This window comes from Ahaetulla prasina, chromosome 1 (genome assembly GCF_028640845.1).
Source record: "Ahaetulla prasina isolate Xishuangbanna chromosome 1, ASM2864084v1, whole genome shotgun sequence".
In the NCBI taxonomy this organism is placed as follows: Eukaryota; Metazoa; Chordata; class Lepidosauria; order Squamata; family Colubridae; genus Ahaetulla; species Ahaetulla prasina.
The window spans coordinates 244,321,619-244,346,227 of record NC_080539.1 but is presented as its reverse complement, the minus strand read 5'-3'; the positions used below and the strand labels follow the sequence as shown (position 1 = coordinate 244,346,227).

Here is a 24,609-nt window from a genome sequence, read left to right as displayed (position 1 = left end):
CAACTCTGTTGTTAAGTGAAACGATTACTAAGCAAAAATGCTCCCCCCCCCCCGTGCTTATGATCTTACTTCAGCTTTCCTTTGGTTTATGGACCTGCAAAGGTCATAAATGAGAGGATTGATTGTAAAGTTACTTTTTCATTACTGTCGTAGCTGTGGAATTTGTCACTAAAAGAGAAATTTTATAGAGAGTTCTATTCTAGGCTCTCATATTTATAAACAACTTGCAGGAGAAATTAGTAAATAGAAAAAAATTCATGTGAGATAAAAATGAGGAGGGATAGCAAAGAGGACAGTATCAAAATCAGAAGGGCTTTGATAAACCAGAACAATGAGAAAATCCAGGAAGGTGAATTTCAACACAGATAAATGAAAAGTCTTTCATATGGGAAGGAAAAATGAAAGGGGTGAATTCAGGAAGTGGTGGATTACAAACAAACAATAGTGTGATACAGCTGCAAGAGAAGCAAATTCAGTCCTAGACTGCATCAACAGAAGGATTTAATCAAGAGAGGACACCATTTCTCGATTCTACATTGGTAAGAGCACATTTAGAACATCATGTCTAGTTCTTGGTGCTGCATCTGAGGAACTGACATTGTCAAACCAGGGTATGTCCAGAAGATTGCAACCAAGATGATAAGGGGCCTGGAAGGAAAAACTTAAAGAGGTTGAAGTACTGTATGTGTTTATTCTGGAGAAGGGAAGACTGTGCGGAGACATAATAGTTGAATTCAAGTATATGAAGTGTTGTCACGTAAAAGACATTGTAGATTTGTTCAGGGGCCTTTCAGGTAGATAGAAAAGGAATAATGGGTATAAATTACAGAGCAATAGTTACAACTAAGTCATGAGGAAGAACTTCCAGGGATAGGAGCTATTAAACAACAGAGTGCCTTAGAGGTGCCGATCTTTCTTTCACTTTTAGTATTTCACTGTAGTTGCATGGCCATTTGTTAGGGATGCTACAGTGTTATTCCCATACTAGGCAAGAGACCACACTAGATTATCTCCTAGGACCCTTTCCAACTTTAACTCCCATATAGGTAGTCCTCGACGTACAACCATTTTTATTGACTGAAATTACAACAGCACTTAAAAAGTGACTCATGACCAGTTTTCACATGACTGTTGCAGCATGACTGTTGCAGCAAGTGATTAACATTTGGACGCTTCACAATTGGCTTGAATTTATAACAATTGCCCTGTCCCAGGGTCATGTGTTTCCCCATCTATAACCTTCCCAACTGGCTTCCTAGCAAAGTCAATGGGGGAAGCCAGATTCATTTAATGAGATGATTCACTTAACAACTGTGGCAAAAAGGTGGTAAAATGAGACAAAACTCACTTAACAAGCGCCCTGCTCAGCAACAGAAGTTTTGGGCTCAATTGTGGTTGTAAGTCAAGGACTACCAATAATTACCAGCCAACACTTTAGGAAGTCATTAGATTGGAACAGGCTGTGTCAAAGGATGAGCAATACACCATAGCTCAAGGAATAATAGCATTCTTTCTAAAATGCAGCTCTCCAGAGCTGTAGATCGCAACTGTCCAAAGAGCGTAAGGAGCACTGCAACATTTCCCACTTACCTTCACCAACCATGGTTACTCCTATTGACATGCCTAGGAATTTACTTTTTGTCCAAACATGGGCATTAACGCACATCTTTCTCTCCACACATTCGGCATAGAACCCTGAGACTGGAGGATGATGAGACACTTGTTCTGCGACAAATCGGACGGTGTAAGAGTCTGACTCTTCTTGAGCCTGGCTCTCCTCTGAAACAGGCACTTGCTCGGAGGCAGAATGAGACGAAGAGTCACTATTAGTGCCATTCAGTACATCGCTCTTCCCCATCTTCCACGAACAGTGAAATGTTTCCCCGATGATTGGATTGTATGGTTTTTTGGCAATTGCCCCTTTGCGTCCTTCGTGAAAGGAAGTGAGATAATACTCAACAAAACGGATCATCCTCTCCTCAGGACTTGCGCCATTGGAAATGGAAATGAACAGATCTGGATGGGACATGAAATCGGCATACATTTCCAACAAAGAGCGCTTCTCTAAAATAAAAGTGGGAAGAACCACCTACAATAAAAGAAAACGACATTACAGAAATATACATAATGACTTTCTGATTTTCTTTTCTTTTTTTAGAGCACCAACAAAGTGGGGGGGAGAGAAAGACTTTAACGGAAGGCACAATGGTATATGTGACAGTTGTACATTTGTGGCTTTTAGTGTTCTTTATATTTTCTCATACACAGTGCTTTTATGCTTCCACAAGACATTTAAAGGGGGGGGAGGGGGAGGAGGAGTTGACTCAGCCTTCCATCCTTCCAAGGTCAGTAAAACAAGGACCCAGATTGTTGGGAACAATACGTTGACTCTGTAAACCATGTAAAGAAGGCTGTAAAGCATTGCAAACTGGTATGTAAGTCCAAATGCTGAAGAGGAGGGGGAGGAGGGGGAGAGGGGGAGGAAAGTTTAAACTATCATTGTCCACTATATCTTTCTATACACTCTACTCTTGTAAGCAATCATTGCTTTGGCCTGACTTGTACAAGTTTTACATATTTCATTGCTCACGATAACGTTTGTAATCCAAATTTATTTAGGACTAATTTAGTCTTGACCCTACACCTTTGTGTTATGTCACACATGCTTCTTCAGCAACCCATTCCAGTTGCATTCAACTAATTTTTTAAGTTCTTTTGGTGGCCCAACTCACATGTAGGCAATAGCACATTCTTAGCTATTTTTTGACAACGGAACACATACTACCTACTACTTTTCAACCAGCCTTTTCACATCTTAAAATTGATTTAGTTATCTTTCCCCCTTTAAGAAATATTCTACCAAGACACATAAAGTAACTCCTTGCTTCAGTTTTTTTTCACTAAATACATGTAATTTCCAATTGCTCACTCCATTTTCCCCATCAAACACAACTACTTCAGTCTTTGATACATTAACTTGCAGACCCATAATGTTCACTCCTCCATCATCCAGTTTTAAATTCATTGAAGATCATTTGGATTCTTCTAAAAAAAACATGGTATCACTTGTATATACAGACATCCCAATCACTTCCAACATTTGCACGTGCATTCCTTGTATATATCTGTATAGCCAAGAGAACATCACAAATCCTTGTCTCATTCCTTGTTCTACACTGAACTGTCCATTAAGTTTCCAATTTAGTCTCACACCTGCTTTACTTTCATCATCACATACTGCTTTTGTTGCCTTCAGCAACCAACCTTAAATTTAGTAGTCACGCCAAACCTTCCATAATTCCTCTTAGCATATGTTTTCTCTAAGTCGACAAACATACAATAAACTTACTTTCTCACATTTGTACGCTTGATAAGGCTTGTTGAAAATCAAACCTGACACTTTCTGCCTGGCACAAAGCCACAATGAGCTTATTTTACTTAGTGAGAATCAAAATTCTGCCAAACGGCTTTCCAGGCAGACTTAATAAAGTAATTGCTCTGTTGTTGTTGTTGTTGTTGCTGTTGCTGTTGTTGTTGTTGTTGTTTTTTGGGGGGAGGGGCTGCATTCACTCTTGCTACTTTTTTTTTATAGAGGAACAAGAACCACTTCAGTCTTCCTATCATCAGTTACAAATGTACACACGTGTACATGCAAACACATACTAGAAAAGTCACAAAATCATATCAACATATTAACATGTCTCCAGTTTATGCCATTTACATCTGCAACATTGCTATTTTTAAAGATTCTTGGAGCATTTTTTTTAAATCCTTTTTTTTTTTTTTTTTTGGACACTAAGGTTTTTTCAGCATTTATTTCAATTTCATTCTTGGGATATATACTGGTATCTCTTTCATTTCTTTATCAATCTCTTTCTAGGATTTCCCATTTCAGTTTCATCCCAAATAATTTCATTCTTAATTCCATTCCATTAGCTTTGCTGGGGGAATCCTTTTTTAGCCCTTTTCCACGTATTTGCTGTAGGAAGTTAAAACCCACCCCTCTCCTAGAAAATGAAATATTTAAAAGGGCAGAATATTTCCCGCCAAAAGAGAGGCAGAAACTTATTCCGCCACCTTTGTCAATGGACCATTAAGGCCTGAGCCAGCTCATCTGCCTAGGAGACAACCTACAATGTTAGCTAAAAACCCCGCCCCCTGGGAGTCTGCCAACCAATCAGGATAAATTTCTTATACAGGAACAAGAAACTCTGAGGTGGGACCCAACAGAGAGTATAAAACTCAGGCACTCTCAGCATCTCGGTCCTTTTTCTCCTTCACCCAACATCTTGAAGCATGTAAATTACCCTTTTTCTGCTCAGGAACTCAAGCCATGTGGTCCTGTCCACCATTAAAACCATCTTTCCAAGCATTTAGTAAAAACTAACTGGGTTAGTTTTTAAGTTCATGGGTTTTTAATGGGTTTTATTTCTAAATTTTAACTCTGGCCAATTTAATAAGTCTTTTAATAGTATTTTAATTGTATTTATAGTTTATTATGTATTTTTACTTGGCTGTGAACCGCCCTGAGTCCTTCGGGAGAAGGGCGGTATACAAATTTAAATAAATAAATAAATAGTCTCCATATTTCCAGTGTCTTTTCCCCCACTTGGAACTGAACCCAGAAGGACATTTCTTCCAACACTGCAAAACTATTTTTTAAATTCCCATCAATGTTTTTAATTTCCATCCTCTTTTAATCTTAATCAAGCCTTGCTCTCTCTAATCCAATTATCAGGAACTATTTTTGTTTCATGCACATTATACAACAAATCTCACACACTCACAATCTCACACTCTCCCACTTTCAGCCTTCATTCTCTCATATGTATTTTTCTCATCAACAATCTCTTTCAGCTTCTTGCTGCATCAAACTTTCTTTTTGTTACTTCCCATTAGCATAACTTCACACATTTCTGAGGTGCCGAAACAATTCTTTTCATTCTGTTCCAAGCAGCTTTCACATTCTTTTTCCTTATTTTCTTATTCTTGAGAGAATAATCTACCTTGTAATATTTTTTTTGATACAGCCCTAGTACTTTCTCTTTCTGCAGTTAATTTACTTTCACTCTTTTTTCTTTCACTTCTTTCTTTTTCTCCTATATCAATTCCCCCCCCCCCCGAATCTTTTTCTGAAGATAAAAGAAAATGACATCCCACATATTAAAGACTGGATTTAGAACATGTGCTACTTGGATTGTTGACTTCTAAGATGTCTTTAGGCTGTAAAACTAATAAGATCTGTTTTGATTTATAGCATGTTAAAGAAAGAAACAAAGTATATGTGAACTTATATCTATATGTGAATCTCTTTAATTTTAATTTTATTTCTGTTGTTCATCATGCTGTTTTTTTATTAATAAGAAAAAAATAGAAAAATACCAGTTTTTCTGATTTACATACTCAGAATCTTTCATTAAGAATCAAGTCAATCATGCTTTTTCATTCACTACTTTTCCATGGATACATAGGAATAGATTTACGATTAAGCACACAGGCAAAACATTATGCAGCTATCACAACCCATGGACTCCTATTGTCGTAGGTACCCACATAATCTAGATGACACCAATTCATGCTTTCTGACATACATCCTAGTCCTTTTGTTCCTAATTAATCTTAAAGCTTGACCTCCTGCATCTATTCATCAACCCTACTCCACAACACCAGCCATTTTCATTCTAATATATTAGTTTTCTTTCAGTATCACAGACACACAGCATATCTTTCTTCTCTCCCCCCTTTATTCCTCAATTCATATTTTTTGTCATTTACTCCACTTATTTTCTAAGTCACAGTTTTTCATGTGTCTCTGTAATCACCACATGAACCCATGTGACTTAATTAATTGATGTTTTCACTTTTTTTGAAAAATAGAGAAGGTTATCAGCCTGAGTAAAATCCATGCAACTCCCAGCATTCTTTGCTAATGGCAAAGGCCACAAGGATTAGTTTTGACACCGTTTGGTCAGTATTTCACAAGAGCAACCAAAGGCCAATTTTACTCCAATCAGACTCATAGTATTCTAAGGCACTTGGGGCCTGTAAGGCTATCTTGTAAGTCAAAAAACTGTCCCTGCATCTCATCAATTAGGAGATACTTGCAATGTGCTGACATACAAAAAGGACACAAGCAATATGCAACAGTGTGAATTATACAGTTACACCATGAACATGCCTTAAAAACACACAAACCTCAATAAGTTTCGAAAGTAGAGCAAGCAGCTCGTTTCAGATCCCTTAATGGGCAAATCCTAAACATCACGTTTGAGATAATGATTTTATTATGATGGTTAAATCCCAAGTTAGTTCTCTGAACTAACTCTAACATGGCATGGCTAGGATGAACTCCAGTTTATAGGAACTCATTTCTCTGCTTTTAATACAGATCAATATTTAGTAACTTACTCTTGTTAAGTCCATGCCAAGTTTGAGTTGAGAAAGAAGGTGCAAGATAACACTGCGCTGTTCTTCCACAGCTCCAAGGTCATCCTCTTTATTCTCATATGTGTCTTCCAACTCATCTTCTGGATTTATTTCTTCTGGTTCCTGGGATAAATTCCAAAAAAACGTAAGATATTTAAAATACTTCAGTATTCCAAACTGTTTTGTTGCCCTAACTCAGTACAGGCAACCTCTTAAATCCTACAAACAATGTTTTTTTACTTAAACAACAAATGATATCAAGCTCCATATGTATACATTCTCCTTCTTTTAGCCTACCTACAGATGAGGCTATAGACTATAATAAGGTCCTATAATGGTTTGGGTTTTTTTTTAGTACTGGCAATGCAACTAGCTCACATATTAAATTATGCTACAATGTGGAATTTGCATCAAATAATCTTTCAAGCAAACAATAATTAAATATTTTCCGCACATAAAGCCATAGAAGAAAGCTGCCTATTTTTATCTAGATGCCATGCCTTCCAGAGGGAGCTGTTGCTGTAGGTGACGTATCACTTTCTATTTCTTTTCCCTGCTTTTCTCTTACACTCTCCCAACAAGCACACACACGTCTAGATTCTATCACTTTACCACTCTACCGGGTTCTCAGAATTTTTTCCACAATTCAAGCTCATTATTTATTCTGTTTTGTTCATAACATGTGACTTGGTTTCACTTCTCCAGGCAAATGTGTCATTTCCTAAGGCTATAGTCCATGTGCAGATGTCATTGGATACTTTTATTACTGCATTAGCTATCCAGCCATCTGAAGCCGAGAGCTGGCAATTATTACAGCTTGGCTAAAGAGAACTCCCCAAAGCACAAGACTACGCCTGATTTACTTTGGCCATGTCATGCATGCCACTTCATCGGAGAAGTCAGCAATGCTAGGAATGGGTAGTGGAACAAGAAGGAGGGGCAAGCAAAGCAAAGAACAAAGAACACACTGGCTTGATAAAGTCAAAACTGATATAAAGGTGAACATCCAACAACTGAAAGAAGCTGTGCTTGACAGGGTAGCACAGAGATCACTTGCCTATAAAGTCGCCAGGAGTCTGACATGACTGAATCATTAAAACAACATAATAGCACTCCTGGAGCTTTTGTCCTCATAAATTAAGTGCAAAGAAGAATATATAGCCACTTGTTGCCTTTCCATGGAACAGAATTATGATGGATGGTAATCACAGCCACCCCATCTTTGCCAAGAGAAGAAAGCAGAAACGGAACAACTAAGTAGGCTGAAAGACATCTCTGCTCCTTAGTTATTTCTGTACTCTAGCAACCGTCTTACGTGGGATAAAAAGGAGAAATAATAGCCAGAGGAGTAGCCTGAAGAGAAGAAAGCTATAAGCAACTAACAGCAGCTACAAAACTAATACAATAAATCCCCTACTTTTATCCTCTGACAATAATTTATCTAACTTTTATTATTTACTTACGATATACTTTTACTTGCTCTTCTCTTGGAAATCTTTACTACACACTATATTATGATCTGAAGCTGCATTCTCAGCTCTGTTATGCTCATAAGTTAGGAATGTTTGGGTGTGGAGAATTCTCCTTCACTGAAGGAGAAATTGGGCATCAAGTCTTTTCCAGTAAAATTCTTTTAGGTGGTTGCAAATGCTATGAGCAAGAAGGGCCACAGACAGTGACCATTTCCTGAATTATATTATATCACAAGCAGAAACGGGCAAAAATGAGAAAAAAGATATATAAATAGCATCTATTAAAATGGAAACAGCCTCTCTATCTCCCTTCAAGTGCTGGCATTTGTTGATTACTACCTGAACAAGGTCATCAATATCCACTATGCTTGTTTGTCTATTAAGAGCTCCACTGATTTATGTCTAGCAATAGAGGAAGGAAGGAATAATAACCTTCCTTGCTATATCAAGTTTACTTATAGGGATGCTTTTGAAAACAATTTCTGCAATAAACAGTCATGCCAAAAAAGTTTATATCCATCTATATATAGTTGCCTCAATAACTTAGCATTTTAGAATAACCTAGTATTTTAGGACATTCTTTCCATTTGCCTTTAATAAAAATGTAGTGATGGAATGTGATCTCCTAAGCTCATTAATATTACAAAATATCCCTTTATCTAGGTCAAGCAAAGCAAATTACTGTTAAATTCCTCTGGAAGTTCTTGATTTGCATTCCTTGAAAGTTTTCAGGTTTAACCCATATATTACTTTAAAACAATACAGCTATATTAATTAAAGTTTCACTAATGTTCACTCGTCCAAATATTCAGCAACGTTTATTGCTTAAAAGAACAGCAAAAAGTAAGAAACAATACTTATTTTAAATTTAAACTCTAGTCAAGCAGAGTCTGTTCTTTTCTCAATAATTCTAACCATAGTTAGAGCGGTCCTTTTCTTTAAAACAAAACAGAAAAAAACAAAACCACAATGCAGAGCTAAGGGTTTTAAAGCTTACCCCCGTTAGCTGACCAGATTCAGAACTGGACTGCTCCTGTCTGACTGATTCTGGCTTCGTTTCATCTGCAGGGAAATTCTGATCAGCTCCATTTTTGAAGTGATTTGGCAAAGAAATCTTTGGTTCCAACCAGCTGATTGTTGTTCCTGAAGGAAGAGAGACCTTACACTGAAATTTGCTCATGTTTGAGGAATTGAAGCTTTTCCTAAAATTGCTTCTGCCATTCAACAGTGTCACGCCCTCTCTTCCAAAAGACCGGAGGCAACTAAAACTTGCTGTGCAGCAATAAGAAAATAGGTGGATGCAAAATAGCACCACCTTCTCATTCTCTTCTCATTAGAATGAGGCTTATGACTGGGCAATGAAGACACAGAACGTGTTCCCGACTAGAAGGAGATGGGGTTATGAAAGATGTAATCAGACACTAGATAAAGAACCCAGTAAGACTAGATTGTTATATAATATCATTAAGACAGGTTGCTGAATCAACATTAAAACAGGGAGAAGGAAATATAACCAAAATTGAACAATGCAAGTTTAAGTCAAAAAGAATGTCACTGTGATCTGCTCTGTTATATAAATTAACAGTTGCTTGAAAATAAAATAAAAAAACTATGTAATGATGCTGGTATCTCCAATTACCTCTCCACCCCCAGTCAGTCTTCCTGAATGGATACATTTCCTTATCAATAATGAAAATGTTCCATTCTGTTCTCAAACGTTACTGTTTGCAGAAACTAATAAAGTCCTGTTAAAAAGAAGCATATAGATAATAAAGGAACATCTGGGATCAGACACTACTGACACCCTGTTGCATGTTCAGCTTATAGTCCTGGATTTATCAGCTTGTTCACTAAAAAAAAAAAGCAACTTGAAAAAATGCACTTTACACTGCACTTATCTGGATAGACTGAACATATTTATATACAGTACTTAAAACTTCAAGCCAACTGCAGTGAAGTCCCTCAGGAGTTCTAAATATTGGAGGAGTTGTATATCCTACTTTGTGCTTACCACTTTGCATAATAATCTCATTTCTATATGGTGGGTATTGTTTTAATTCTTTTTATTCTTAAATAGGCGAATTAAAAACTTCTAAAGCATAGAAAACAGACACAAATTCAAGTGCATTCAGTTATATAAATTAAATGTGTTCTTCAAAAAGGAACATCTTCCGAGAACTGGGATCCTAAGACCCTCCTAGACTAATTATGGCCTGGTTTACAGACTGCATTAAGTCATGGTTGGTTTACCACTATTAACTGAATAAGCCATGATGGCTGGTTTGCATAATGGACTTCATTATATGATTTAATGCCAGATAGGTTACATACCCTTACCCACTTAGAGAAAAAAGCAAAATCATTTATAAATAAACTACTCATGCTTTGATATTCTAATCCCAACAAGTACAAGACTATATAGGCAAAGCTTTATACTACCCCATTCTAGTTCTTGAAGGACACATTTTTAAAGCATTTATTTGTCTTAAATACCACTATACTATATGTTGTTTTCAGCAATGTAATACCGCACAACAGTAATACAGAAATATTCCTTAAAATTATCAAAGCCTTTCATAAATTTACCGCAATCAAAGATAAGAATACATTAGGTACACTGAATGTGTTTCTGAATAACTCAGTTTTTAAGGATTTTCGATCAAGGATGTTCTAAGAATTTCCAGTGGATGACTATTTTCATACGCTAGGCATCCATGCAAAGAAGCAGGATGATTTTGCTTTCTCCTGGATCTTATGCTGATCTACAGGAAGGAATCATCTGCATTCCAACTTAACAATCATATAATAGTGTATTGGTATGATCCATATGAAGTAGACAGTCCTTAAGGCACCCAGGTAGTTTCAAAACCAGTACTGTGAATTACCATATTTTTCGGTGTATAAGACGCACCGGAGTATAAGATGCACCTTAATTTTGGGGGAGGAAAACAAGAAAAAAAGAATTCTGCCTCTGCCTACCAGCATCAGGATCAACAGTGTCCTTACTTCTATTTGGATTTTGGTAATGGGAGCGGCCTGGGGAAGCGCGAAGGTCAGGACTTGCATGGCGAAGCAGGTGCTGCGCAGGGGGCAAAAGGCAAGGCGCTGCCACCCAAAAGCACTGTTGCCACGATCTCCGCTGCCTGGAGATCTCCGCTGCTTCCCTAGTTTCAAAAATTGGGTGTGCAGAGGCAAAGAAAGAGCATCGTATTTTGGGGCGGTTCCAGGCAGCAGCGATCGCGGAAACAGTTTTTGGGTGGCAGCGCTTTGCCTTACACCTCCTGTACAGCGCCCAGCAAGCCACCAGTTCTCCAGTGAAGCTGAGGCATCGGTCAGACATGGGTTGCTACAGCCGGATCTACCTAGAACTGAGTCATAGTTTTTTGACCACACCCCTTCCTCCTTCCTGTTGGGCCCAGTTTTGACTCAGTCGGCCTGAGAGAAACATCTCTAACAGATCTGGTTTCCAGCCTATTTCTGTTCAATTCTTTCAGAGTCACTGTGAGTTTTTTGACCAAAAATTTCTTTTTTCTAATCAGGAAACATACCAGTCTACCAGGCTTGCTTCAGTCTAGCAGAGCCATACCTGCCTTTTTTGGGAGCACACCGGTCTACCTTCTTTAAAAATAGAGGCACTGGTCTACTAGCCGCCTACAGCGCTGGTCAACTGTAGTGCAGCCCTTTGAAGCACTGCGGCAGATGCACGACCGTTTTCATGAGGAGGCGCGGTTGTGCAACACACAGAGGCTGACAACCTCCAAAGGGTGGGGGCCGGCAGGTGGGTGGAGCTACATTCGGTGTATAAGACGCACCCAGATTTTCACCCTCTTTTTGGGGGTAAAAAGGTGCGTCATATATACCGAAAAATACGGTATACCGCAGCCCCAAATTTTGGGCATACAGTGGCTCTCACTGACCTAGTGGGCAGAAGCATTATAGACCAACCAACTGCCGGTTCTGAGTTATTTTCAAGGGTAGCCATGCTTACAGTGAATTTCAGCAATCTAATCCAGAGGCGCCAAGGGCAATGATCACTGTTGCCAAATGATGTAACTGACATACTAGCCAAGGATTCGTAGCTATAGCTTCTACCTATCTGTCTAGCAATAATAGTGAACCTATGAGGCCTCCCAAGTTGCAGCTAGCCCTTCAGTAGGACTGCTACTCTTCCCCAGTTACCACTGGAATAGATGGCCAAATGGTTTAAAGATAAATAGAAACTCAAGCCTTGCTGGGATTAAACTTTTCCCATCCAAATCCTGACAGTCCCAGGGACTGAGCAAAGATCTCCACTTCATCGCCAATTTAGCTGGGAGTGTCGAAATATATTTGGGTATCATCAGTGCAACTAAGATTAACTCATCCCACACATTTCTCTCAGTAGCTTCCTGTAAACGTTAAGCAGCAAAGGAGTGAGAGAAGAACCCTGTAGCATCCTGCACTGGAGCAACCACTAGAAGATCATTTTTCCTGGACTACTGCTGATTAAACCATCATTCAGAAAGAAACAGAAGCACAGCTCTAGTGCAGGTAGTCCTGAAGAATACTGTGGTTGATGAAATCAGAAATCATAGAAAATCTCTAAGAGTACTAGGAAGGGCCCTTATCCAGATTATCCAGCGGTGCTATCATTGGGGTTGTTGTCCTATACCCAGGTTTGAACCCTGACTGAAAAGATCCAGATAATTCTTCTCCCACGGTGCCATAGAGTAAGGTGCAGATACTAAGATGAAATCATACTTACTGCGCTACAACGACTTCAGAGATAGACATGTCAATAATTATACATAAGGAAGTATTCCACCATTTCCCACTAGGGGGCAGTGGATGGACTTCAAGTAAAGGCTGCAGTTTTGAAACAATACATCATGTGTTCTGTATTATCTCTTTACATAGCCTTTCCACTCAAAGATCCAGAATTCAGGATTTTATCTTCTGGAAGTCAACTTTGGAATTAGAAATTCAATTCATGGATCAAAAATACTACAGGATTCTGAACAAAATTGTGTAACTGAATTATGAGTCATTGTCCCTGCAGCCTTTACATAAGCCTATTAGAAAACTAAATGTCACCAGAGAGTGTGGATAATTTCTAAGTTATCAAATCCTAGTGAACTGCTAAAGCATGTCTCATCCTTGCTTGACAGGCTTTACTTGAGGAAACAGCAGATTTAGATTTAGATTTATTAGATTTTTATACCGCCCTTCTCCCGAAGGACTCAGGGCGGTTCATAGCTAGAATAAAACAATAATTATTACCCAATAAAAACAATAATTAAAAAACTTATTGAATATCAGGCCAAAATTAAAACCATTTAAAACCATAAAAACCGCATAAAATTTACATCAAAATATTAAAAGTTACTAAAAGTTTCTATGCCAGCCCTGCGCGAATAAATAGGCAAGTCTTCAACTTGCGGCGGAAGGTCCGAAGGTCAGGCAGTTGACGGAGTCCTGGGGGAAGTTCATTCCAGAGGGTGGGAGCCCCCACAGAGAAGGCCCTTCCCCTGGGGGCCGCCAGCCGACATTGCTTGGCGGACGGCACCCTGAGGAGTCCCTCTCTGTGAGAGCGCACGGGTCGGTGGGAGGCAATCGGTAGCAGTAGGCAGTCCCGTAAGTAACCTGGCCCTAAGCCTAACGGCAATTTTAGCCGTTGAAAAGATGCCTGCTATGAAGAGTGCTTTATGCAATCGATGGCTTTAAATGGGCCTGCTAAATAAATTCTGCTTCAGCAATTTTTCCCCATTCATTTAAAATATGTTTGCGTATCTGGTAATTCTACTGTGATCTGACATGATTTAATGCGATCTGTCTTTAGGAATAGGCAGTGTATGCAAAATTTAGATCATAAAGTCAGAGACAAATTACAGAACAGAGATAAAAAGATTACAGCTATTACGGTTTTGGAAAATGACTGCTTAAACAATTAATTTACGGCGTGCATTTTTTGTATTATCAGTACTGCTCTCTATAAATACTGTCTGAAACAGAAATTCTCTCCAAATACAAGTCCAAATGACACTGAGAGTATATTTCCACAATGAATCCCTCTTCTGAAGAGGAATACATCAGAGGTTGCTTAGAGCAGGGGTGTCAAACCCAATTTCATTGAGGGCTGCATCAGTGTTGTGTTCAACCTTGGGAGCCGAGGAGACATGGCTGGGATGGGCATTGCCAGCTCGACGTCACTTGTGTTGGGGGCACCTGTGGTGGCCCAAGCGCTCTACCAGAGAAAACAGGCTCCTGAGCTCCGTTTTCGGCTGCGATGGCCTTCTGAAATCCTCTGCCAGTGAAAACAGAGCTCGGGAGGGCCGCAGGCAGCCCTCCTAGCACCATTTTTGCTGGCAAAGGCACTGCGGGACAGTCCTTTGCTATTTTCAGGGCAGCCCTGAGAGCCAGCTCCAAGTACCCTATGGGCCGGATTCGCTCCCCAGGCCTTGAGTTTGACACCCCTGGCTTAGAGATTACTAGAAAAATAAAATAAAATGCACAACTTCTGTTTTTAACCTTTTTATTCAAACAGGGCAAAGATAATAACTCACCAGTAGATAAGGATCCCTTTTGTTGTGATGCATGCTGCAGCTGGAGAATGTGAAAACAATCATTTAAACAATTCATTGTTGCCATGGAAGTTGCCTTGAGCATCAGTAGGTCTTGGTCTAAGGAGGAAAGATGACCGGAGGCAGGAAGGCATTCAATACTTCTTACCAAATCTCTCTGCTGTCCTTCAGCTTGAGACATCTTCTGCAGTTAATCAAGGCACAAAAGTTTTACAATGTCATTAACATGAAACTTCAGGAAAACTCTTTTAAAAAAGAGTTAAAACTTAACTCTTAAAAGAACTTAAAATATGTCCATGGTCAAAATGGTATTTTGTGAAAATAGCATTCCTTATGGTTTAGTCATAAGGGTTGCAAAAAATCTGTAATTTACTCTCTAGCAAAAAACAGGTGTCACTACAATAACTGACAACTTATTTGCTAGTCTTTATACTTGTGAATAAGAAATGATAGCAAAGAGAAGAATCAGTTAAAGGTTTTTTTTATAATCCAAAACCATTCAATTTTTTAGCCTCAGTGATCAGCACCCAAGTTCTCTGCTTCTCAGTGTAATATACTTCCTTGATCTTTGATTCTTACCTAAGATTTCAAGTTCTAACAAGTTCTGGGTATTGTATATAAATTAATTATAATTGTCTTATAATTTAAATTTAATTTTTTTATAATAATATAAATATATTTTATATAACATTATATAATTACAAAAAAAATAAAAAAGTAAATTTATATTATATTTTATAATTGTGTGTGTGTGTGTGTGTGTGTGTTTTCGTAGGTTTTCATGGGTATAGGTATGTAGGTCTTGGCATTTTCGGGTCTTTTCCCGTGTAAGGTTGAGAGTATCCTGGCGACGTTTCGACGAGGTCTCACTCATCATATTCAGGTGGTGTCTTCGGCTTCGTGCTTCTCGAGCAAAGAGTGGTCGGAGCTGCCGTCTTTCTATAAATACTGGTGGGGAGGTGGGGAGTGTTGCTGTGAGCGGGTTTGTTGGCTGTGTGGTTGCATCTTGATTGGTAGATGGAGTGGGTGTTTGCAGATTGGTCGAGGTGGGGAGTGTTGCTGTGAGCGGGTTGGTTGGCTCTGTGGTTGCATCCTGATTGGTAGATGGAGTGGGTGTTTGCAGATTGGTCGGCTGTTTCGTAGCATCCTGTGTGGGTGTGGTCTTGGTCTTTTGTTCCTGAGGTGTTTCTCTTACACCCGGTTTACATGCTCTTTTTCTCCCCTACTTAAAGTCTTTTACAATGCCAAATAAGTTCATTTTCCATCCATGCTGAATCAAATATTAATATTAAGCTTTCCATCAGTATTTGGATTCTGCTTCTAATTCTACTGCCAAACTCTAGTGCATTAAGTAATGGCAGCATTTAGCAATGTTGAGATGTAAAGGCACACATAGATCATGCTGAAAGAGAATAGAAGATGAGATGTATAGAAGGATAACGAGAAAAGTCAGTGGGCCAAAGAAGAGAAAAAGAAAAGAGTAGATGAGGTCAGCTGGGCATTCTTTGGCTCCTAGCTATGCCTAAGAAATCAAGAAACATAGTGACTACACTGTACCTGACTTTCATCCATTGTTAACTAACATCTATAATGAAAAAGGAAAACTTGCAGAATTCTGACAACTTTAATTTTTAATTTGCATACAGCCCTGTATGCAAATTACATGCATTTAATGTTTTATACAGCAATCCTTTGTTCTACAAGTCAAGAGTTAATTTGTTGTTTTAATGCAACAACAAATAAACATTAGAAACACTCTTTTACAAACTGCCCTAGTCAGTTACAACAGTATCTCAAGATATGTTGAAAAGCAACACTTAAATGATGTAAGCTGATGTACAAGATATGCAAAATAGTTAGTAGGTCATTCAAGCCTGTGCTATAGATTTTTGCCAAGTCACTAGTTCAAATGTTTTACTAACAGTATCGTTTTAGAAAAACATATTGCAAGAAAGTAGCTTCTAAATAAGCCTAAGCAAATAGTAGGCAAAATATTCCTTGATATATTTTAAATATTAAATATTCCTTGATATATTTCAACAATCAACCAAGTTGCTGGAAACCGGGCCGCATATAAATTTATTAGTAACAGTACTAGCAAAGGAATGCCATAGACATAGAGCAGTGGTAGTCAACCTGGTCCCTACCACCCACTAGTAGGCGTTCCAGCTTTCATGGTGGGCGGTAGGGGTTTTGTCCGATACTGAAGCACTTTCCTTTTTTTTAATTTAATTGACTTTTTAAAAAAAATTCATAGCATTATTTAAAAACATTTTCATTAGGTTTTCATAAAATTCCCCATGACAATTTAAATTTCTGAAAATATACTATTTGTATCACCCGCGCATAAGTTTAGTTCACGTTACCTAAGTGAAACTAAGTGGTGCTATAGTGTGTCTGCAAACAAAAGAGCCTCATCCCAGAATAGCTCGCACATCTCCCCCCACACCACCCAGCTGTAACAGACAAGCAGAACTGGTAGCCGGTGTCCCCCCCCCCAACCCAATCCACGATGCGTGAAAGGCATGTGCAGACAACGATACACAGAGCATTACTGTGGAACCAGTGGGCGGTTAGAAAATTTTACTACTAACAGAGATACAAAAGTGGGCAGTAGGTATAAAAAGGTTGACTACCCCTGACATAGAGGGAAATGTGTACTTTTTTAAACATGCAACTAAGTACGAAAACAGAAATATTCAACCTAAAAGGACATGTGTTGTATCTGTGCATCCTGTGGTATTCCAATCTGAATTAAAGTTATGACAATGTATTTTTCCCCACAAAAATAATTGTGGTTTTTAAGAAGGCATAGGTGGCTATTCACCTTCTAAAGGCAAACCATTCTTCCAAGGGAATTAAGAAAAACAAAGATCCATACCAACCTCTCGTACATCGATTAAGTGATCTGGCTGCAGAATGGGAATTCTCTTCCCAGCTGGCAACTTGTGATGGCCAACACTGAAAAAGGAAGCTGCATTTTGGCTGGGTCTTCTTTGCATACCAGGAGAGCCACTTCCTTGAGAGGCAAGAGAGAAGCTGCGAGATTTCAGAGGAGGATTGTTCTGGTGAACAAACATATGTATTAGAAAATCCTTGAAAACTACTAATGGTTTAAATATCCATCCATCTAACTTACCAATTTTATTAAAGTACTTAAATAAAGTACTTAAACTGCTTCTAAATTCTTGATAATATATTCTAAAGCAATTATTAATACAACTGGGAACTGAATGTAAAAATGGCTGTTGTTTTAATATTTGTCTAAAAAAATTATTAACATTCTAGTGCAGCATATTATTATTATTTAATTAACCTGATCCTGTGTAAAAACACTCAGGGTGATCTAAATATATTCAGTTAAAGCATTTTTTATTTTTCAGTTTAGATCAAATGTTTTAGCTATTTTTGAAATTCCCAATTACTTGATTGTTGGGAAGTATCTTAGATGAATTTAGACTCATAGTTAATTTGCAAGAATTTTGAAATCAGAATTAAAATATCCAAATAAACTTTAAAACTTTAAATATTTAAAAGAATGTAAAATGAATTTATGTTAAGAATAGATTAATTCATCAAAATATTTTTGTTTAATTTAATCTCAGCATATATTAACAATTATAAATCTTTTTATCCTGAAAATAATAAATTTGAAGATATTGTATACATATTAAATCTATAGTTAATATACTATTTTAATCATTGTTAATATTATCTGGAGAAGTCTAAAAATAATAATGCAATGTTGAACTATATACCCAAAACATGGAATTTTATAAATTTATGAATAATTTGGGACATATCAAGTTTATGGTGCACCTAAAAAGAAAAATTTGGTTGATTGCAAAGGAATAAACTCTAGACTTTAAATATTGGACTAAAGTAATACATTCACTCTCAGCTTTGAATTAACAAAATAAAAAGACTAATCAGTATGATCCTATGAACAAGATTTAGCTATCTGCTTAAAATAGATTAGCTTTTATTTATATTTTAGGTTATTATAAATATTTTAAGTTATTGCCTTTGTTTTGCTATTCCTTTTTTATACGTTTTTATTTTGCACTTTGTCTTTTTTGCACATTATAGCAGTGCAAAAAATGAAAATAAAAACATAAATGTGTGGAACGGGGGAAGCTTCTTCCATAGATTGAACTTGCTTTAGTAATTTTATTTTGGCAAAGATATAACACTATATCAAAACAAGTATTCTTTTCCAGATGGCTGGCTAATGATAATGCTTAAAGCTTAAAGCCAGATTCCACTGTTTATGAGCAACTGAAAGATGACATGACAAGCTTAATTTTGCAACCTAGAAAACTGGTTTATCAGTCCTGCTGCAGCAACACATTTAGGAACTGCAAGAGACAGAGAATTCATTTTATTCGATGAATCACTTAATAGAACTCCTCAATATGTTACAAAACTCCATTTGAGATTTACTGAGCTACCCCAGCCACAATCACTTTCACACATGCCAGTTGCTGGCTCACAACAATTGTACAATTAACTGAGCATTAACCAGGATAGTCAATACTCTCAGATAGGCAGACAAATATTATCTACCTTTTCATTTCTGCAAGAGCAAATACATTCACAACCCATGTTCATTCTGAAACAAGTCACACTGCATTCAATACACTTTACTTTACCCAGATATTTTACTTTATTTTACTTTACTTTATTTACCCAGATACTAACACAGGATTGCGGCTTTTAATTTTACTAAGTGAAAACAGATTCAAGACTTCCCAACTACTCCAAGAGACAATTATACATCAAATAAGTTAAAACAATTAGAAAATTACAGAGGCTCATATAAATTGATCAGATTAATAAGCCAATTAATAAAAGGACTTCTGGGGGTTTACGGTTGCTTTGATCCTCTCTTTGGACAAGCCATAAACAACACAGAAAATCTTTCAAAACATGACTTTCATCAATGTTTCATCTAAACTTCAAATAATAGTTTAATGTTTATTGCTTGTTTTAAATCCAAGGACTATATAATTTCCTGAGACTTCTTGGATTGTTTTCAGTTCCTATAAAGATAAAAGTAACTATGTGCTCATAGAGGATTTTTTAAATGAGATTGTTTGTCAAAAATAACTGGAATCTCCTGCTTTAAATTGTTTTGTTAAATTGTATCATTTTTTGGGATAAAACTTTAGCTGCACATTAAAGGAAAGAGGAACCTATAAGTCAGCTACAAGAAGTTTGACCCCTAATCTGTTGAACTGTTTTTCAAATTAAATTAAAACTAATTGATCTTGACTTTGTTGTTGTTCTCTATTAGGTTTTCTTTTCTTTGGTAAATGTAAGTAGGATCTGTTGGTCTATTGGTCCACATGATTTGTAGCCATTATACATTCTTATTGCTCTATGACTTACAGTGTTTGTTACAGACAATACCTTTCCAATTGCTTCAGTGTGGTGTTGTGTGCATATCTGAAGCCTGCTGACCCAATGCTGTCTTTCTTTGGCATCCGTAGCTGAATAAAAAGCAAAAGGAGAAGAATTTTCACAATAGAGTTTCAATCCCAGTTATACTGAAAGAGTCTAGCTTCCTGAAAATGGATAAATGAAGTTCCCCACCATCATGATAGCAGAATGACTGGCTATTTCCACCTCTCCTAAAAACTTTTTTCTAGAAGAATGTGAAAAACTCCTAAACAACAAACAGATTATGCTGGAAATTGCCAGAGGGAAAAAATGTGATGAAAAATCACTGAATAAATTTACTTTTTGCTAGCAGCAACATTCAAAAGTAAAATTCTGCTCAAGAGAAACTAAACTGGAAAAATTTAATGACAAACTCAACCTCCATGGCTACAACTGCAAAAGATATAGCAAGGTATTTGTCAAAACACAAGTAAAATAACAGTAAGAGCTAATAACAAAAAGCATACTCTGTCTTTAACATTTCATTCATTTTCAGATGACAGAACAGAAAGTAAAGTACCTAACAAAAACAAATTTGAACACTAAACTTCATAATAATTTTACACAAGCTGGTCAGTGTTTACAAAGGTCTGGGTGCAGATATCTTCAAACAAAGCAAACACTGTGTTGTTTTACATAAAGGTAAAGGTTCCCCTCACATGTATGTGCTAGTCGTTCCCAACTTTAGGGGGCGGTGCTCATCTCAGTTTCAAAGCCGAACAACCAGCGCTGTCTGAAGACGTCTCCATGGTCATGTGGCCGGCATGAATAAATACCAAGGGCGCACAGAACACTGTTACCTTCCCACCAAAGGTGGTCCCTATTTTTCTACTTGCATTTTTTATGTGCTTTCAAACTGCTAGGTTGGCAAAAGCTGGGACAAGTAATATGAGCTCACCCCATGACGCGGCACTCGGGATTCGAACAGTTGAACTGCTGACCTTTCAATCGACATATATTTAGATATATTTATATTTACATATAAAACCTATAAAGGCCTGCTTCTCAGAAATCTCTCTTGCTGAATTATGAATTAGTTCAATGAAATAAATACCTGGATTCTATTTTCTATCACATGCCTGCTTCTCTCTCTTTGTATCAACAAATACCCTGCTTGAATTCAGACAGAATGAAAGCAAAGGCCAGTACAGTTAGTCTTTGACTTACAACAGTTTGTTTAGCGACTGTTCAAAGTTACAACAGCACTGAAAAACTTAAGACCCTTTTTCATAACTATGACCTTTGCTGCATCCCCATGATTATGTGATCAAAATTCAGATGCTTGGCAAGTGGTTCATATTTATGACCTTTGCTGTGTCCCAGGATCATGTGATTCCCTTTTGCAACCTTCTGACAAGCAAAGTTAATGGGGACGTCAGATTCACTTGACAAACCAGGTTACTAACTTATCAACTGCAATGATTCACTTAACAACTGTGGCAAGAAAAATCGTCAAATGGGGAAAAACACATTTAACAAATGTCTCGCTTAACAACAGAAATTTTGGGCTCAATTGTGGTTGTAAGCCAAGGACAACCTGCATAGACGACAATCCAAAAAAGTAGGATTGCATCCTAGTGAACAAGCAGCAATGGAACTATTTTTTAAAAAACCCCATACCTCTCAGTTTATATTGTTCTCCGCTGGCAGCGTTCACTGTAAACGTATGAGAATCTTCATCACTAGGCGATATCACAGCTCCAGCCAGCTGCAAGGTACCTCTAGGTTTCTGGTTTCTAGACTGTTCATTCACAAAATACTCTAGGAGACCAGCTTCATTGTTTAAGACAAAATACCTGTAAAATGGTGAGGGAGAAACAAATTCAAAAATCCCCCCACTTTTTCAAACTTCCAAATTTGAGCCCTTTTCAGTTAATATGCCCACATATAGATCTCAATCCAGGAGGCCACATTCTTCTCCTACTAGTGACTATCTGCACAGACAGCTTTTGAAAAGCCCTGAATGTTTCAATATGAGCTGGAAGCTGAATAGTGAAAGGCTGAAGTCCTTTGGAAGACTTTGACTGAACCTATGTTGTCCAGCTGTTCTGTGACATTACTGCAAATTCAGAGAGAGGAAGGCCGCTTGCTGTTTGTCCAGTGTGCGGGCAATACCACTGCAAAAATTATAACCTAAACCAGTGTTTTTTGAACGTGTCAATTTTTGAACGTGGACTTCAACTCCCAAAATTCCTCAGACAGCATGGGAAATGGGGAATTCTGGGAGTTGAAGTCCACACAATCTTAAAGTTGACAAACTCAAAAAATACTGAGCTGATCTAAACAGAAATCATATACAGCCTGGATCTTGACTTAATTCCTTCTTGGAGGAACCTAATTCACTCTGAATTTATTTATTTTTTAGAGAGAATGATTCAGTTTTGAAGCTTTTATTATCACTGTTGAAAGACTTCAAAAATCCATAAAGCTGAAAAGCATGGTGTGGCTTGCCATTCAGACTCATCAGCCAGACCAAAGCAATGTTCCTGGGTACACAGCCAGCTCAAGCTGGGAAGTTTTAGTGGAGAAGCCTTATAACTTTAGTCCTAACACATACAGGAAAAATTCATACATAAAATTATCAAATCTGTATGTTGCCTGACTCCCAAAGGCTGTGTACATGTTCAGAGGCTTTTCATTTTTCATTTCTTAAATGGGATTCTGCATATTCTCAGAGATTTTTATCCTTAGATTGAAAAACTCTTGATATAAACAGAAGCAGCTGGAACTACGGAGATCATAAGGAATCAAGAGGCATGGCTACTAGTATATATCCCTATATCTTAGCTGAGCTTTTTAAATAACGAAGCAATGAAGACACCAATAAGTAGCAATAGCACTTAGACTTATATACCGCTTTATAGTGCTTTACAGCCCTCTCTAAATGGTTTATAGAGTATTGCCCCCAACAATCTGGGTCCTCATTTTACCCACCTCGGAAGGATGGAAGGTTGAGTCAACCTTGAGCCTGATGAGATTCGATTTGCCAAATTTGCAGGCAAACAGCAGTCAGCAAAAGTAGCCTGCAGTACTGCACTCTAACCACGGTGGCACCACAGCTCGTAAGTAGAAATAACATTCTGAACTTTTCCCTAATTTGAGCTAACTTGCAATCGCTGATTGAAAGAAATCCCTATTTTAGTAACAGCAAGCTAGACGATATGGCAGATGTATTGGGCAATTTTGACTAGGCAAATGATGCTGTGCTTATTATTGTTGTGATAATGGTACAATATTTTTTAGCTTCAGTGGACAAATGAGAGGACTGACAATGTCACATACTACTCCAAATAAAACCTATGCTAAGGAAACATGTTTGTTATTTAAGAAGATTCCATTTTATTACAATGGTAGCGTCTCTAAGATCAAGATAATTACTACTCCATTTAGAAGCTATTGGACACCAAAGATGCAATGGTTTGATACGGGCATAGTTTAATCACTGCAGAACCAATTGTAAAATGAGCCTCCATAGCTCAACAAGATTACGCAAGTCCTTGAGATTTTGCTCCTAGACCTAAGAATCAATTTACATTGCAAATATCAGGAAAAGGTGGAATATGGATCACTAATATTCAACAAACTGAACTCAAAGCATGCGGGGGGAGGGGAATAGACTGAAGAAAAAACATGAATTTTTCTTGTTTTAAGACCGTGCTTCTGAGAGTATTTCAAAGAGAATAAGCATTCCCAGGAAAATGTCATATCATAACAATTTTTATTGCAAAAGGAAAGACAGGAGGAAGATAAGCGAGAACAAAAACGTAGCTTCCCCAGAGCCTTTGCAAACTTTGAAAAACTTAAGTGTTCAGATCTTATTTTCAAATTCACACAAATATTCACTAGGAAAAAAAGACAGTTGTAACTGCGTCATACCAAGTCTGCAAATTCCTACACGAAGTCCTACGTATTAGGAATTAAACTACAGAACAAAACCAGGAAACTTGTTTCTGAATATACATGCAGCAGATAAAATTTTATTGTAATTATACTTTCAGAAATCTCAAAATATGAGCTCCAATCTTTTAAAATATTGTAAATATTATGACTAATCAAAAGTCAATATTTCATTCAAAATCATTTCTGTTGCTTATAATAGCAACTTGTGTTATACTCTCCATGTTCAGATATATTTCATAGCTGTATTTTTCTTTGCATTATCTCTTGAAGGGTAAAATACACAAAGCCTTCTGGTTCAATTAAAAAATTACCATTCAGGGAATCAAATACATGCACTAAAACAAAAGATTATTGCTAAAGCAATTCTTCATTCATATATTATTTTCTAAAACAATCAGAGTATTACTAACAATTTCTGCCTCGTGAATAAAGCTATTCCATCTGAAATAGTGATATTTTGGAAAATCGAACTTACCGGTATTGCCAGCCTGTTACAAGATTTGTATATTTCATTAAATAGCCAGAAATGTTTTCCATGTGATCACTGTGGCAAATATAAGAACAGAGTTCATCAGCTATAGGCAAATAACAACAATTAAAATATCTCACATACATGTTGCGTAATTTCATATTTGATAGAGTAATAGAAGAGACTTCGTAACTCAGCACAAATCTCAAATGACTTTTAAAACAGAAATTCCTGCAACCTCTTGCTCCTTGTTTGTCTTTGGAGAATTGATTTAGAACTGAGATGCTTTAAATAATCTACCAATCTGAAAACTGGGACCCACATTACTGATGCATAAACT

The 24,609-nt window shown here is 37.4% G+C and overlaps 1 protein-coding gene across 4 annotated transcripts in view; it reads right to left on the bottom strand.

Moving 5' to 3' along the window:
• The window catches only part of OSBPL11 (oxysterol binding protein like 11), a 53,646-nt gene that overhangs the window by 10,890 nt on the left and 18,147 nt on the right, over positions 1 to 24,609 (bottom strand). The window contains exons 2-9 of one of the 4 annotated variants that reach the window (XM_058194959.1): positions 24,276 to 24,344; positions 21,521 to 21,696; positions 19,850 to 19,950; positions 17,344 to 17,523; positions 14,441 to 14,642; positions 8,898 to 9,041; positions 6,409 to 6,563; positions 1,591 to 2,089 (exon numbers count right to left, since the gene is read on the bottom strand). In XM_058194959.1, the coding sequence (XP_058050942.1) occupies positions 1,591 to 2,089; positions 6,409 to 6,563; positions 8,898 to 9,041; positions 14,441 to 14,642; positions 17,344 to 17,523; positions 19,850 to 19,950; positions 21,521 to 21,696; positions 24,276 to 24,344 (1,526 nt within the window). Of the gene's footprint in view, positions 1 to 1,590; positions 2,090 to 6,408; positions 6,564 to 8,895; positions 9,042 to 14,440; positions 14,643 to 17,343; positions 17,524 to 19,849; positions 19,951 to 21,520; positions 21,697 to 24,275; positions 24,345 to 24,609 lie in introns of all 4 variants that reach the window. The other 3 variants (XM_058194978.1, XM_058194968.1, XM_058194985.1) reach the window with 3 other exon arrangements.